The sequence below is a fragment of the Phyllobates terribilis genome, unplaced genomic scaffold (genome assembly GCF_046119375.1).
Source record: "Phyllobates terribilis strain yellow unplaced genomic scaffold, ASM4611937v1 Scaffold_3__8_contigs__length_932513732, whole genome shotgun sequence".
In the NCBI taxonomy this organism is placed as follows: Eukaryota; Metazoa; Chordata; class Amphibia; order Anura; family Dendrobatidae; genus Phyllobates; species Phyllobates terribilis.
The window spans coordinates 18,022,791-18,040,990 of NW_027362763.1; the positions used below are offsets into that span (position 1 = coordinate 18,022,791).

At 42.7% G+C, this 18,200-nt stretch overlaps 1 protein-coding gene across 1 annotated transcript in view; it reads right to left on the reverse strand.

Moving 5' to 3' along the window:
• LOC141258696 (uncharacterized) overlaps nt 1-15,669 on the reverse strand; it is an 86,666-nt gene extending 70,997 nt beyond the window's left edge. The window contains exons 1-3 of the mRNA XM_073673709.1: nt 15,549-15,669; nt 7,441-7,600; nt 247-381 (exon numbers count right to left, since the gene is read on the reverse strand). Coding sequence (XP_073529810.1) covers nt 247-381; nt 7,441-7,536 — 231 coding nt within the window. The 5' untranslated portion in view covers nt 7,537-7,600; nt 15,549-15,669. The remainder of the gene's footprint in view (nt 1-246; nt 382-7,440; nt 7,601-15,548) is intronic.
• Nucleotides 15,670-18,200: the final 2,531 nt, after the last annotated feature.

Genomic DNA, 18,200 nt, shown 5'->3' on the forward strand with positions numbered 1-18,200 from the left:
AGAATCCTCCAGAGTATACTGTATAATCTCCCAGCAGTCTCCTCTCATCACCCAGAATCCTCCAGTGTATACTGTATAATCTCCCAGCAGTCTCCTCTCATCACCCAGAATCCTCCAGAGTATACTGTATAATCTCCCAGCAGTCTCCTCTCATCACCCAGAATCCTCCAGAGTATACTGTATAATCTCCCAGCAGTCTCCTCTCATCACCCAGAATCCTCCAGTGTATAATCTCCCAGCAGTCACCTCTCTGGTCAGCAGCTCGGTGATCTTGGTGGTCAGTTCCAGGATCCTCTCCTTCCTCTCCGGTATCAGTGAGATCGGGGGCGGCTTGGTGTGGTGTCTTGGGCCCCCCGGGGCCTTCCTCACCACTGTGTATTCCTGTGGGGGGAGACACTGATGGATATCTCTATATACACAATGGATCCAGATTTATTATCCGATGAGATGATCTTTCTCTCTAGAACATTGTACATTCTCCTTCCCTGCATTATATTCTCTTCTTACCTCCTTGTCTGATTTGAGAACCAGTCATATAAATATAAGGAAAAATTTACATTTGTCTTCACTCTGATTAATACAGTATTAGATCTTAGGGCTGAAAAAAAACAATATTCTGCAATGTTTATTGGGTTGTAGTCAGGGCTGTGGAGTCGGAGCACATTGTGGTGAAGTCGGTATAAAATGGACCAACTCCGACAATATATAATACATTGGGAGCAGTAGCTCAATGCAGTTTGAGGGGAATATTTTTCCATAAGAATTTGGGAAAGTTATGACGTGTCCTATAAATGTCTGTTCTATTCCTGATCTGAGGGTCTAGACTTTAATCTCAGATGAAGCTGTGCTGCAGTAAAATTAATCACTTACACATGAGCCGTGTATGAGGGAGTCGTGGAGTCGGAGGTTTGGTCAGCGCCTGCCCAGCCCTGATTGTAGAGTTGAGTTCCATCATCAACCTCCCCTCCATCATCCGGAGCCTATGCTCCTCCATGGATGATTACTTACTGGAACTCAACACATTTGCTAATCAATATCTTGGGTAACACAAATATTACGGCTACACAAAGTAATAAATATAGTGTCTGTATAATGTATAAGCACTGTGGTGTCAAGACTTCCCGTGGTGGATTTAGTACAGTGTAGTCCTGGTAGAGATCGGACTACGTCTGCGGCTTTTCCCCTTCTGTGTCCTTGACGAGATGTAGGTGCAATATATAAGTGGGATCCAGCGTCTTTGTGAGGTACAATGACCCTGCTGCTCTTATTTCACAAGGGCCTAGTCCCACACTTAGGGTATGTGCACACGATGCAGAAATGCTTAGGATTTTTTCCTGAGCGTTTCTGCATCTCCCTGGCAGGAAAAAACGCATGCGGATTGTACATGCGTTTTCCTGCCAGGGACATGCGGAAATGAAGCGGTCTTCACTTTCATTTCCGCATGCGTGTTGATAAGCGCTTCCCAAGTGATTTTAGTATCACTTGGAAAGTGCTTGTCAATTTCACACTATATAAATCCATGCAACCGGCAAGGATTTATATAGTGTGTGAATGTCAAAAAATAAATATATACTTACCCTCCGATGGCCCGCGCTGTCTTGCTTCCCTCCGTCCCAGCTGCCGGCAGTGTAAGACTGAAGGACCTGCCGACGTCAGCGTCACGTGACCCGTCACATGACTCTGACGTCAGCGTAGGTCCTTCATTCAACCGCGAAGTGCCCGGGAAGCCAGGAGGACGCAGCACGGGTCGCCGGAAGGTAAGAGATATATATATATATATATATATATATATATATATATATATATATATATAATTTTTTTTTTTTTTTTTTTTTTTTTTTTTTTAATGGTACCTGGGTCTGGATGAGAGTCCTCTCATCCAGACCCGGGTACCATCCGCACATTAGCCGCATGGAATGTGCATCAACATATACAGTGATGCGGATTCCATGCATACTAATGCAAGTCAATGGCGGCGAAAAAGCAGCGTTTCCGCAAAATTAATGGACATGCTGCGGATTTTTGATCGCAGCATTTAAGCTGCGGAAAAATCCGCATCATGGGCACAGCACATGCGGATTTCCATTGGGGAACATTGCTGCCCTTCTACCATGCGTTTTTAATGCGTTTCCGCAGCTGCAGAAACGCCGCGGAAACGCATTAAAAACGCATCGTGTGCACACAGCCTTAGTCAGACCACGGACCACCAGTGAGACCTGAGTATAGTGTGTAAGATTGGGGCACAGTGCATACTGCACTTCACCAGAAGAACGCAGGACCCGTGAGGCCGGGGGCAGCATTGGAATTGGGGGCTGGTTCTCAGTAGCTTTACTGAAGGGAGAGGGAATTAACACAGTCCCAAATATCAGACAATTTTACATCAGAACCTCGGGGCTTCTGCTATAAAGCTGAAGATGAGGAGGAATTTCACCTTTCAGTGCAACAACAGCTGTAATTGATCTCCAAACTAGGAAGCGTGGCTTCTCCAGAAGGAGGTGGAAGTTCTGGAATGGCCGAGCCCACACCTGAACCAAGAGGCAATATATCAGAACCTGAGGAGGGCGCCACCATTCACAGGGACCTGCAACAAAGGATTAAGATAACGCTGTGCAGATTTATGCAACCACATTATTTTACTTCTTTATTTTTTGTTTTCCTCTCAAAATGATTTGTTTGTTTCTTGATTGTTTTCTACAGATTATAAGTAACATTAAAGGGGAAAAACATTTAAGAAAGGTTCCTGTATAGCCTGACCCTAGGCCACCAACAGAATCCCGGCTGCCCGACCTCCTTACAGGTTCAGGACTGGAGCGGAGGGAGGAGATTTTTATGTTTAAAAATATTTACTTTTTGTGTTACAAGTTTTTTTTCTAGAAGATGAAACGTCGGAGCTTCAGTGTCCAGAAGAACCTCTACAACTCGTCTTCTTAAGGAGAGCGCCAGATCAGGTCGGGGCAGATTGAGGGGCGGTGGAGTATTTAGTGCAGACATTTCTGCATCTCTCAGTAGGAAAAACAGCAGAAAAAAAAAAATGTGCATTTTTGTCACGTTTTTTTACTCGCACTTTTGGTGCAGATTTTTCTCCAATCAATAGTGTGGGTGAAATCTGCAGTAAAAACACTGAACGAATTAACATTACGCAGATCTAAATCTGCAAGTCACAAATAGGCCATGTGTACATGAGACTTCAGGATTCTCAGACATTTTCTTGGCATCAGGAAACCCTTCCGGTTTTGTGACAATGTGTGCACACAGTCTAACACTTACCAGATACTGAACCAATAATAATTACTTACCAGTACTTGGATTTTCCAGACCCACGACAGCACCATAGAGAGAGGATCCACTCCCAATGACAGCAATCCTACAGCTTTAAAAGGCGGAGCCTCTCTATATACTGTGAGTTTAATAGACTGTCAGGATTATTCACAATATCACAGCCCGGGAAGGTCACGCAGAACCCTCCGCTGAGATCTTTGTGTCAAACAGCTCTCTGCTGCCCCCTATTGTCTGGACAATTACATAATTGGACAACTATCAACAGAAGACGTTGCAGGCTGAGTACACTAACAGGCCGGTTATCGGAAAACTAACAGTGAGCGTATGTTATATACACCTCCAGATTCCAACGCATGGAATATGTATATATACCCCCAGTACGGTCACTGCTAACGCCATGATAACCCCAGACTACTCGCTGCCTCCACCAGTCATTTCTACAGGCTGACTGGATGCCTGATAGGTAGCGTATGGCTTCCAGGTGCGGTTATAGAACAAAAGGAACAGAACTATTTGATTTTATACTTAAAAGGGAAGGTGCCACATTTTTACATTATGTAAAATAAATTAAAATGTTAAATTCCTTAATGTTATTACATATTTTCAAGTGCCCAGTATTTATAGTTTATTTTTTATTAATTTGTTTTGCAGCTACTGGGGGCTGCCATCTTGATTTTCAGGAGTGTAAGAGTTACTACACTACACTCACACTCCTTCAAATACGGCAGCCCTGGACATAGGCTTCAGTGGTCGGATGCCGACCCTATCTGTAACATTGTAGCCACATTAGCTGTGAACTGGGCACGCCTCTGTGGGCTGCTCAATTCACAGCTGTAGGTGTGTCTAGGTACCATTTCATTGTGGCCCAGAGCTTCCACACTGAGGACATGTAATTGGAAGCTTTTCGCGCACACACGCACACGCTCCCCCAGCTATGCTCTCATATTCTCCCATCCTCCACTGCCTGTGCAGTAAAGCTATGGACCCTCACCGCTGCACTGTTTAGTCTCCTTGGTTCTGGCCTCGCTGCTGCTCTCTTCTCCACTGCGTGCAGCTCTGCTCCTCAGGTCCACGTTGCTCCACAGTCCATTGTCTTCCTTCTGCTTGCTCTTCTGTAAATATACTGAGATCCACTTCCTGTTTAGCAGCTGGTTGAGATTAGATCACAGTGCAGTCACCAAGAAAATGGCAGTGCATTGTCTCTAGTCTTTATTCTGCCTCCCCCACTTTTGGGTGTAGTATAACACCTAAAAGGGGAGGGAAACATTGATGTCACAAGGACACTGCCCCAATTTTGCAGCTAACGTAATGCAAGTAAGCATTACTGTAGCTGCTTGAGGTCTATACAGGAAGATGCTCCCCCTAGCTGCAAGTATAGGTAATTTTTTTTTTTTTTTTTTTTATAGATATTTTGCATGTTACAGTGTTTGCAATCTATACAAAGCTTAAATTAATATTATAATGTTATTTTCAAAAAAAAGAAAAAAAAATTGATGGCACCTTCCCTTTAATCTAAAGCGAGGCAGTGTTTCTGAAAACATACAAAAGATTTTACAAAGGGAACAAAACAACACAGCATATACACACGTGGTCAAAGTTGTTGGTACCCCTCGTCTAATGAAAGAAAAACCCACAATGGCCACAGAAATAAATTAAAAATCTATGAAAATGAACAAATGAAAAGTCAGACATTGCTTTTCTGCTTACATGGGATTTTTTTTAAAGATTAAACTCATGAAATCGGCCTGGACAGACATTTTGACCACGTGTGTACAGTCACAGAAAATAAAAGGGATCAACAAGAGATCTTAAGTTGACTGGTCTCTGCGGGTAGCATAGTACGTTTGCCTCTATTCTCTGGTTGTTTTTTATTTATTAACCATCCTAGAGAGGTTAATATGTCTTTGACTTGGTCTATTCCCCTCCTGTCATCTGATTTGGATTTCCCTGCGCTCAGAAAATCATCCAGGTTTGGGATGAACAGAATGTTTTTCTCCCTGACATGAGCCGACATTTCTGCCACCAACTTTGTGAATACTCTTTGAGCCATTGAGAGGAAAAAAGAGCGCCTGGTATTGCTGGTGGGTTAGATGTCCTTGAATGTTGACCACCACCGAGATATTTTTGGGTTTATGGAAGATCAGAACATGATAATCGGCATCCTGGAGATCTATGGTTGCTGTATAACATCCCAGAAACAGGAGTTTTACCGCCGACCCAATTGTTTCCATTTTAAAATGTTGTATGAAATGGTTTCACTTTTTTAGGTTTATAATTCTCCTGAATGATAGATACGGTTTCCTTCTTAAAAAGAGAGGACTGTAAATCCCTTTCTCTGTCTCCTTTTGGGATCGAGGGGAGTACTCCCTTTTCTATTAGTGACAAGACTTCCCCCCCCCCGTTCTAGGGCTTCTTGGCCTATCTTTGATTGCTGGTCTTCTGTGATCATGAACATTTCTAGGGGAAGGGGACCAAATTCTAGCTTCAACCGTTCGCCTATGGTGCTCAAGACCCACCAGCTTAAAAATAGATTTTCCCCAGGCAGGAAGAAATCCTTTTCGTCTTCCACCTACCTGGGTTCTGGCATCATTGTCGCCTGGATCTTTTGAGAAGCCCTGAGAAAAAAAAAATATATCCCCCAAGGAGTTCTTCCCTCGGTTTCTGGACTGCTTCCATTTCTGGTCCCTTTGTCTCGGTGGGGAAGTGGGGGGTTCTCTGCTCTTCTTTGACAATTGAAAGGTTTGTTTTAAACTTTGGAATGCTGGTTAGCGGAACTCCTTTGTCGAGTCTGAATCCTTGTCCGGGATTTCGCCCAGGGTTGAGCCAAAGACTAATTCGCCCTCACATGAGAGACCGCAGAGCCTGGATTTGTCCACTTTTTAAGCCAGAGAGTTTGAAAAGGAAAACATATGCACCGTAAGGCTAAGTGCCCACGATGCAGAAATGCGGCAGATTTTTTCCGCATCTCCCTGGCAGAAACCACACATGCGGATTGTACATGCTCATTGTATATGCGTTTTTCCTGCCAGGGAGAAGCATTTGTCAAGCGTTCTTCACTTGCATTTCTGCATGCGGGCTGACAAGCGATTTTAGCATCACTTGGAAAGTACTTGACAACTTGGTCACACTATATAAATCCATGCAACCGGCATATATAGTGTGACCAAGTAATACTTAAAAAAAAAGAGTAAAAATGGTAAAAAAATAAACATTATACTTACCTTCCGATGGCCCCCGGTCTTTTCTCCGCTGCATCCGGTCTCTTGTACGGCTCGCGGAGGTCTAAAAGGACCTGCGGTGACGTCATTTAGTCATGTGACTGGTCACGGCGACCGCCGACGTCACGTGATCTGTCACATGACTAAATGACGTCATGGCAGGTCCTTTTACATTGTACAGGAGACCAGGAGCCATCAGAAGCTAAGAATAATGTATATATTTTTATTTTTTTTTTTTTCCCCAGGTACTATGGTCCCCGGGTCTGGATGAGAGTCTGCTCTTCTCCAGACCCGGGTACCACATTGAAATCACTTAATATCCGCACGTTCACATGTAGTCATGCGAATATTAAGTGATTCAATGCAAGTCAATGGCGGCAATTACGCTGCGTGTCTGCAAAATTAATGGACATGCTGCGTATTTTTCCGCAATGATAATACACAGAGGAAATTTCTGCAGCATGTGAACAGCACATGCGGATTATCATCGGGGAACATGGGGCACGGATTACCAAGAGTTTTTTAAGCGTTTTCGCTTAGCAGATAATAATAGAAATATAGAAGAGTTTACCTCTCCACTCAGCAGATAATAGAAATATAGAAGAGTTTACCTCTCCACTCAGCAGATAATGATAGAAATATAGAAGAGTTTACCTCTCCACTTAGCAGATAATAGAAATATAGAAGAGTTTACCTCTCCACTCAGCAGATAATAGAAATATAGAAGAGTTTACCTCTCCACTCAGCAGATAATGATAGAAATATAGAAGAGTTTACCTCTCCACTCAGCAGATAATGATAGAAATATAGAAGAGTTTACCTCTCCACTCAGCAGATAATAGAAATATAGAAGAGTTTACCTCTCCACTCAGCAGATAATAGAAATATAGAAGAGTTTACCTCTCCACTCAGCAGATAATGATAGAAATATAGAAGAGTTTACCTCTCCACTCAGCAGGGAGATGATCTCCAAGGCAAAGTCTATTATTCTTTGGGTAATCTTTTTCCTGTCTTTGTCCATCCTTGTTGAGTCATTCATCAGAGAAAACTGGATGATGTGGAGGTGTCTGGTCCTGCAGGCGTCTTTATGATGGTGAGAGATACTGGAAATCACAAAGGGGAAATCATTAGTAACATACAGAATCTATTGAGACACAGGATGTCGGAGGCTTCACCCAATTATCTCTACAAATGTGGTGGAAATTCTTGATTCATCCGGTGAGAATTTCTATATTAGAAGACTAAAATGATGATTTTATCAGAAAGTAAAGTTAAAGAAATAAGTTATATAACAGGGTCATAGAAAATATTAACAATTTATCTCTCTCTTCCCCCTCCCCTATACTACTTGTCAAGGGAACAAGAGCTGACACTCTGGCCAGTTGCTTCTATGCAAATCGCCGAACACAGGAGAGGTGGCAAGCTCAATAGTCCATTCTAATTAACATAGGAATAGAGTTCCTAGTGGCATAGGTTTGTGATAAATTTACACCTAGGTGACAAGGACGCAGTTCCTGGCTTCAAAAGAATTCTCTCTCACCTCCAGGACATCCCCATTTGCTCAACAGAAATCTGCAGTCTTGCTGGCACCGACACGAAATATGGAATATCGGAAGTTCTATACTTCCGATAATAATGGGACACATTTTTAGCGGCAGGGTAAGCTAAGGAACTATACACATAGTTTTCCGGATCTGTGAGCATTTTTAGCAGCAGGGTAAGCTAAGGAACTATACGCATAGTTTTCCGGATCTGTGAGCCCTTCCGGTGAGATATAATGCAAAAGTACAAAAATAACAGAAAGCAGCTATGCCATGTGTAGCCTCTAAAGAAAGGTGAATTCGTAATAAAAAAATATGGTATCACTTGTGAGCTTCTGTGATCAACCAGCGAGGAGTTATGATAGAAGTTAGTTTTTAATAAAAACATGAAGGGTGGAGCTCCGGCCTTGTGAGGTCATCGCAGGGGAGTGTGTGGGCAGGTCCCCACTTCGGCATAAAAGACCCAGCTGAAGATGGGTCCATATTTATTGCCGGTGAGATGCATCAAAAAGTTAATTTATTTCAGTTCTTCAATATAAAAAGTGAAACTCATCATATAGAGTCATTATAAACAGAATTATCTATTTCAAGTGTTTATTCCTGTTAATTAATAATAAAGGTTAGCGGCGCTAGGTGGGTCTTCCTAAAGTAAACTGCGGCAAGTAAAGACAAATACCACTAATTGTCAAGGAGGTTAAAAAATAATAATAAAGAAGGCTTCACTTGTGCTGAATAGATAGGTTAAAAAAGTATATCATAGGAGACCCAAAAATGGTTAAACACAATTTAATTAGTGAAATTACAACATAGGGATGGGTAATAAAAATATTGCGACTAGTACAATATAATATTTAAAAAATAAAGTGGCAAGGGCCGAGGGTGTTCAGTCGTGGCTTGTGCTATAACTATAGTGCTCCTCATCACCTCTACCCCCTGTAACAAGGAAAACTACTAAGGACTCAGTGCACTAATTAGTTCTGCCGGACACTGAGCATTACCAAGATCGGGACATCCAACCTTGAGGACTCTATACGATCCGCTAATACAGCATCCACCAGCCGGAGGCCTATTGGCAGTCACGTCCTCATATTAGCCAAGATCTACCATCAGTTACTGGACTCTGGGTACAGCCGTCCTGGTGGAATCCACTGGACCCTCTGTATCCTAGGTCACCTGGAAACCAACCTGTTTATACACATACCGCACCAAATCCAGGTGTAACTATCTTTATTTCTCTCTTTACTTGCCTGGTTTCTTCCTCATAGTTACTTTTTTCCTCTTATAACCACAAGTACCAGGTACTAACCTTGTCCACAAGGGGCGCCACTTCTACTAAACATCCGCGCAGTTACCAACAACTACGTCCAGGTAATATACCACTACCCATTGTCCTCATTTACGCATAGAACGCCCAATCACTTCTTGTGTATTCTCCTTTTTAACAAATCGGTGAGGAATAACCACTTGGACCCACCCTGTTCATCTTCCATCCTCTATTACCAGGTCTCCGACACTTAAACCCACCCGCTCATGGGTCATTAATTCCAAGAGTCACAACTTTACCAAGTTTCCTCTCCTCTTCCCAGGGGATGACCACGACCCAGTGACCAAAAATGTAAACAACAACTGCTCCCCGAGCCACGACTGAACACCCTCGGCCCTTGCCACTTTCCTGCTACCCGAGCCACGACTGAACACCCTCGGCCCTTGCCACTTTCTTTTTTAAATATTATATTGTAGTAGTTGCAATATTTTTATTACCCATCCCTATATTTTAATTTCACTAATAAAATTGTGTTTTACCATGTTTGGGTCTCCTATGACATACTCTTAATTCATTATACTTTTTTAACCTCTTATTTCTGTTAATGTTGGTGATTATGGCTTACAGCCAATGAAAACACACGGGGCTGAGAATATTCCAGTAAAGCCGACGATGCCCACTCTCCGAGGCCTAGGAAGGGGTGACAGCACTTCTAGGATTTCTAATGATCAATGTTTCCAGAAAAATAACCATGGACTTTTGGACAATAGCAAGATGTGGTTTACAGATTCTGCCCAGACTTGTGAACGACTTGACCCATTTAATTACCCTGCCGAGTCTAAGACATCCGGAAGGAAAGAGGTCGGTTTCTAAAACAGCTGAACCTCTGATGTAAGGACTTCTGACTTATATACGTTGTCTTCAGAGACTCCCTGACATCATACCCTGCATACTGCCAAGGATGTATATCTAGTATGTGGTCACCAGGCCTATAAATGGCTTCTCCCAGGTGCAGAGGGAACATGCACCTTAGCTCGCCTTACATCTGCTACCTTCAGACTTCAGCATGGTGACCTAGATACAAATGCTGTCCCCAAACATTCCCTATATACATGAGCTGTAGACAAGCCAACCGAGTGGTAGACCTCATATAGTGGGAATGGGGAATACGAGTATACGCATTTACCCCTTCATTACATAGATGTTGGTATTACTGGTGTATGTAACTGATAGAACTGGTGTATTTGTTATGACGACACTACGTAAAGAGACGCGTAAGATCAGACATCATAGACCATCAGTTATCACATCTGAAAAATATCACAGTGCTCCTCCAGTAATCATATATGACGGGATTTAGAGACAAGATGTCCGTCAGTGAAGGGGATTGTCCCCTCCAGGCTCCCATAGCATGGGGAAGTAGCTGATGGATAAACTGTCTCTAAATAATAAAAAGGTTGTTATGGTAAATATTTATACTTTGCTTTGATTATTATTTTACACAATTAAATCTGCCTACATATCTTTGATAATTTAATATTAGCTTTATAAGTGTTATTCATAAAAGCGATAACACAGGGTGTAGAGCTGTGTTTCTGTTACACTTTCCTCTTTTTTAAAGTACAGGGTGGGCCATTTATATGGAAACACCTAAATTAAATGGGAATGGTTGGTGATATCAACTTCCTGTTTGTGGCACATTAGTATATGGGAGGGGGAAAACTTTTCCAGATGGGTGGTGACCATGGTGGCCATTTTGAAGTCGGCCATTTTGGATCCAACTTTATTTTCTTCAATGGGAAGAGGGTCATTTGACACAAACATATTGAGAATTTCATAAGAAAAACAATGGTGTGCTTGGTTTTAACGTAACTTTATTCTTTCATGAGTTTTTTACAAGTTTATGACCACTTATAAAATGTGTTCAAAGTGCTGCCCATTGTGTTGGATGTCAATGCAACCCTCTTCTCCCACTCTTGACACACTGATAGCAACACCGCAGAAGAAATGCTAGCACAGGCTTCCAGTATCAATTGTTTCAGATGCTGCACATCTCGTATCTTGATGCTATGGTGTGGTATATGGGGTACAAAGATAGTGGGGCCATTTTTCATCAATGGAAACGTCAATGCCACTGGATATCTCAAATTGCTACATGATGATGTGTTGCCCTCTTTATGCACTGAAGATGGCACGTTCCATGAGTTTTTCCAACAAGACGGTCACCACCACATTATGGGTGTCAGGTCCGAGCATTCCTACATGAACAGTTTCCTGGAAAGTGGATTGGTCGTCGTGGGCCAGTTGAATGGCCACCAAGGTCTCCCGATCTGACCCCCTTAGACTTTTATCTTTTTTGTCATCTGAAGGCAATTGTCTATGCTGTGAAGATAGGAGATGTGCAGCATCTGAAACAACGGATACTGGGAGCCTGTGCTAGCATTTCTTCTACACTTTCCCCTGCACCAGAGAGCCGCTGCCTCGGAGTAACCATTGACTCTGCCCTGTCCTTCAAACCTCACATCCAAGCTCTCGCCACCTCCTGTCGCCTCCAGCTCAAAAACATTTCCAGAATCCGTCCTTTCCTCAACCCTCAATCTACTAAACTGCTTGTGCATGCCCTCATCATCTCCCGCCTCGACTACTGCAACATCCGCCTATGTGGCCTACCTGCTAACACTGTCGCACCCCTCCAGTCCATCCTCAACTCTGCTGCGTGACGAGTTCATCTCTCGCCTCGTTACTTCACTGGCTCCCAATTGCCCAGCATATCCAGGTCAAACTACTAACACTGACCTACAAAGCCATCCATAACCTCTCTCCTCCGTACATCTCTGAACTAATCTCCCTATATATTCCCTCACGTAATCTCCAGTCCTCCCAAGACCTCCTTCTCTCCTCCACACTTATTCGTTCCTCACGCAATCGCCTCCAAGAGTTCTCCCGAATATTCCCCGTCCTATGGAATTCTGTGCCTCAACACGTCCGATTATCCACCACACTCGGATCCTCCAGACAGAACCTGAAAACCCATCTCTTCAAACAAGCCTACAGCAACACGAAGGGAAGGGAGCCCAGACTCTAGGGAAAAGGGGGAGTGCAGACCTCCTAGGCTGATCTGATATCACCCTGTCTCCTCTAATGTCCCTTGGTTCTTCACCAATCGCCACACAGGAACCTAAAACCCGGTATTTTCCAAGCGCTTGGCCCTGAATAGGGAATAGAGGGATGAGAACTAGTCAGTCCCCACTAACAACAACTAAAGACAACAAGGTAGACAGACACGGGGGAAAGTAACTTAGCTTGAGCCGACTTCAGAGAGATTACACACACGTCCTCTAGCACCAGAGAGGAAGTAAGCAGACTGCAACAGCTCCAAGCCTTCACAAGGGAACATGTGAATATCACCGGCACCTTCCTCTAGCAAACAAAGTATTTAAACACCCAGGCCAGAGTGTTAATAAGCATGAGGGAGGTAGTCGTTGGGTCCTAGAGTGAGACAGATCTAAGAAGTTGTCTGTAACACCAAACTAAGATCTCCTGCACCCAACTGCAGAGCGACTGTCACTTCTGACACACCTGTGACACAGAGTCCTCCTCCCTCTGTACCTGTCTATCATTGTTAGTTCATTTACTGCAAGTGATATCTGTATTTAGTATGTAACCCCTTCTCATGTACAGCACCATGGCATCAATGGAGCTATATAAATAATAATAATAACATACAATGTATCTGTAGAATGTAAGTCTGCAGGGGCAGAGTCCTCCTCCCTCTGTACCAGTCTATCATTGTTAGTTACTGTATGTGATATCTGTAGCTGGTATGTAACCCCTTCTCATGTACAGCGCCATGGAATCAATGGCGCTATATAAATAATAATAATATACAATGTATCTGTATTATGTAAGCCCGCAGGGGCAGGATCCTCCTCCCTCTGTACCCATCTATCATTGTTAGTGCTTTACTGTAAGTGATATCTGTATCTGGTATGTAACCCCTTCTCATGTACAGCACCATGGAATCAATGGCGCTATATAAATAATAATAATATACAATGTATCTGTAGAATGTAAGCCCCCAGGGGCAGGGTCCTCCTCCCTCTGTACCCGTCTATCATTGTTAGTTCTTTACTGTATGTGATATCTGTATCTGGTATGTAACCCCTTCTCATGTACAGCACCATGGCATCAAAGGAGCTATATAAATAATAATAATATACAATGTATCTGTAGAATGTAAGCCTGCAGGGGCAGGGTCCTCCTCCCTCTGTACCCGTCTATCATTGTTAGTTCTTTACTGTAAGTGATATCTGTATCTGGTATGTAACCTCTTCTCATGTACAGCACCATGGAATCAATGGAGCTATATAAATAATAATAATATACAATGTATCTGTATTATGTAAGCCCGCCGGGGCAAGATCCTCCTCCCTCTGTACCCGTCTATCATTGTTAGTGCTTTACTGTAAGTGATATCTGTATCTGGTATGTAACCCCTTCTCATGTACAGCGCCATGGAATCAATGGAGCTATATAAATAATAATAATATACAATGTATCTGTAGAATGTAAGCCCGCAGGGGCAGGGTCCTCCTCCCCCTGTGCCCGTCTATCATTGTTAGTTCTTTACTGTAAGTGATATCTGTATCTGGTATGTAACCCCTTCTCATGTACAGCACCATGGAATCAATGGAGCTATATAAATAATAATAATATACAATGTATCTGTAGAATGTAAGCCCCCAGGGGCAGGGTCCTCCTCCCTCTGTACCCGTCTATCATTGTTAGTTCTTTACTGTAAGTGATATCTGTATCTGGTATGTAACCCTTTCTCATGTACAGCGCCATGGAATCAATGGCGCTATATAATAAATAATAATAAAAAAAAAAAAGGGGAGTGCCACCTACAGGGCCGACGACAGGGGAGCCCCACCTACAGGGCCGACGACAGGGGAGCCCCACCTACAGGGCCGACGACAGGGGAGCCCCACCTACAGGGCCGACGACAGGGGAGCCCCACCTACAGGGCCGACGACAGGGGAGCCCCACCTACAGGGCCGACGACAGGGGAGCCCCACCTACAGGGCCGACGACAGGGGAGCCCCACCTACAGGGCCGACGACAGGGGAGCCCCACCTACAGGGCCGACGACAGGGGAGCCCCACCTACAGGGCCGACGACAGGGGAGCCCCACCTACAGGGCCGACGACAGGGGAGCCCCACCTACAGGGCCGACGACAGGGGAGCCCCACCTACAGGGCCGACGACAGGGGAGCGCCACCTACAGGGCCGACGACAGGGGAGCGCCACCTACAGGGCCGACGCTAGCGGAGCCCCACCTACAGGGCCGACGCTAGCGGAGCCCCACCTACAGGGCCGACGACAGGGGAGCCCCACCTACAGGGCCGACGACAGGGGAGCCCCACCTACAGGGCCGACGACAGGGGAGCCCCACCTACAGGGCCGACGACAGGGGAGCCCCACCTACAGGGCCGACGACAGGGGAGCGCCACCTACAGGGCCGACGACAGGGGAGCGCCACCTACAGGGCCGCCGCTTGGGGAGAACCACCTACAGGGCCGCCGCTAGGGGAGAACCACCTACAGGGCCGCCGCTAGGGGAGAACCACCTACAGGGCCGCCGCTAGGGGAGCCCCACCTACAGGGCCAACGCTAGGGTAGCCCCACCTACAGGGCCAACGCTAGGGTAGCCCCACCTACAGGGCGGCAGCTAGGGGAGAGCTAGGCACAGGGCCGCCGCTACGGGAGAGCTAGGCACAGGGCCGCCGCTACGGGAGAGCTAGGCACAGGGCCGCCGCTACGGGAGAGCTAGGCACAGGGCCGCCGCTACGGGAGAGCTAGGCACAGGGCCGCCGCTACGGGAGAGCTAGGCACAGGGCCGCCGCTACGGGAGAGCTAGGCACAGGGCCGCCGCTACGGGAGAGCTAGGCACAGGGCCGCCGCTACGGGAGAGCTAGGCACAGGGCCGCCGCTAGGGGAGTGCTAGGCACAGGGCCGCCGCTAGGGGAGAGCTAGGCACAGGGCCGCCGCTAGGAGACAGTACTGCTGCAGACTTCTCTCCATGTGACGGATCTGTTACTGGCTCCCTCACTGGTTCTGGGCTGCTCTCCGCCGTCCGTGCTCCTCTGTACCTCACAGCAGCTGCTGAGCCCTATCTACAAACTGCCGGGAGGAGCCGCCAACATCCAGACGGAACACAACCCCACAATGCTCTGCGGCCTCTTACCTTACACATAACGGAGAGAAAAGCCGGAGCCTACAACCTGCAGCTACTACAGTGCAGCATCTAAAGGACCTCTGATGACGTCAGCACCATGTGATCAGGAGGGGTGGAGCTCATCACAGCTGTGGTGAAGGACCTGCGATGACGTCATTTTGTAGCAAGAGAAATTCCAGCACAGAAAGCTTCATAAAAAACAACAACTAGAGACAATATATATATATATAATATATCCTGAGGAGACAACTAGAGACAATATATATATATATAATATATCCTGAGGAGACAACTAGAGACAATATATATATATATAATATATCCTGAGGGGACAACTAGAGACAATATATATATATAATATATCCTGAGGAGACAACTAGAGACAATATATATATATATAATATATCCTGAGGAGACAACTAGAGACAATATATATATATAATATATCCTGAGGGGACAGCTAGAGACAATATATATATATAATATATCCTGAGGAGACAACTAGAGACAATATATATATATATATATATAATATATCCTGAGGAGACAACTAGAGACTATATATATATATAATATATCCTGAGGAGACAACTAGAGACAATATATATATATATAATATATCCTGAGGGGACAACTAGAGACAATATATATATATATATATAATATATCCTGAGGAGACAACTAGAGACAATATATATATATATAATATATCCTGAGGAGACAACTAGAGACAATATATATATATATAATATATCCTGAGGGGACAACTAGAGACAATATATATATATAATATATCCTGAGGAGACAACTAGAGACAATATATATATATATAATATATCCTGAGGAGACAACTAGAGACAATATATATATATAATATATCCTGAGGGGACAGCTAGAGACAATATATATATATATAATATATCCTGAGGAGACAACTAGAGACAATATATATATATATAATATATCCTGAGGAGACAACTAGAGACAATATATATATATATATAATATATCCTGAGGAGACAACTAGAGACAATATATATATATAATATATCCTGAGGAGACAACTAGAGACAATATATATATATATAATATATCCTGAGGAGACAACTAGAGACAATATATATATATATAATATATCCTGAGGAGACAACTAGAGACAATATATATATATATAATATATCCTGAGGGGACAACTAGAGACAATATATATATATAATATATCCTGAGGAGACAACTAGAGACAATATATATATATATATATATAATATATCCTGAGGAGACAACTAGAGACAATATATATATATATATAATATATCCTGAGGGGACAACTAGAGACAATATATATATATATATATATATATATAATATATCCTGAGGAGACAACTAGAGACAATATATATATATATAATATATCCTGAGGAGACAACTAGAGACAATATATATATATATAATATATCCTGAGGGGACAACTAGAGACAATATATATATATATAATATATCCTGAGGGGACAACTAGAGACAATATATATATATATAATATATCCTGAGGAGACAACTAGAGACAATATATATATATATAATATATCCTGAGGAGACAACTAGAGACAATATATATATATATATATATATATATATATATATATATATATATATAATATATCCTGAGGGGACAACTAGAGACAATATATATATATAATATATCCTGAGGAGACAACTAGAGACAATATATATATATATATAATATATCCTGAGGAGACAACTAGAGACAATATATATAATATATCCTGAGGAGACAACTAGAGACAATATATATATATAATATATCCTGAGGAGACAACTAGAGACAATATATATATATATATATAATATATCCTGAGGAGACAACTAGAGACAATATATATATATATATAATATATCCTGAGGAGACAACTAGAGACAATATATATATATATAATATATCCTGAGGAGACAACTAGAGACAATATATATATATAATATATCCTGAGGCGACAACTAGAGACAATATATATATATATAATATATCCTGAGGGGACAACTAGAGACAATATATATATATATAATATATCCTGAGGAGACAACTAGAGACAATATATATATAATATATCCTGAGGAGACAACTAGAGACAATATATATATATATAATATATCCTGAGGGGACAACTAGAGACAATATATATATATAATATATCCTGAGGAGACAACTAGAGACAATATATATATATAATATATCCTGAGGAGACAACTAGAGACAATATATATATATATAATATATCCTGAGGGGACAACTAGAGACAATATATATATATAATATATCCTGAGGGGACAACTAGAGACAATATATATATATATATAATATATCCTGAGGAGACAACTAGAGACAATATATATAATATAATATATCCTGAGGGGACAACTAGAGACAATATATATAATATAATATATCCTGAGGGGACAACTAGAGACAATATATATATATATAATATATCCTGAGGAGACAACTAGAGACAATATATATATATATAATATATCCTGAGGAGACAACTAGAGACAATATATATATATAATATATCCTGAGGCGACAACTAGAGACTATATATATATAATATATCCTGAGGAGACAACTAGAGACAATATATATAT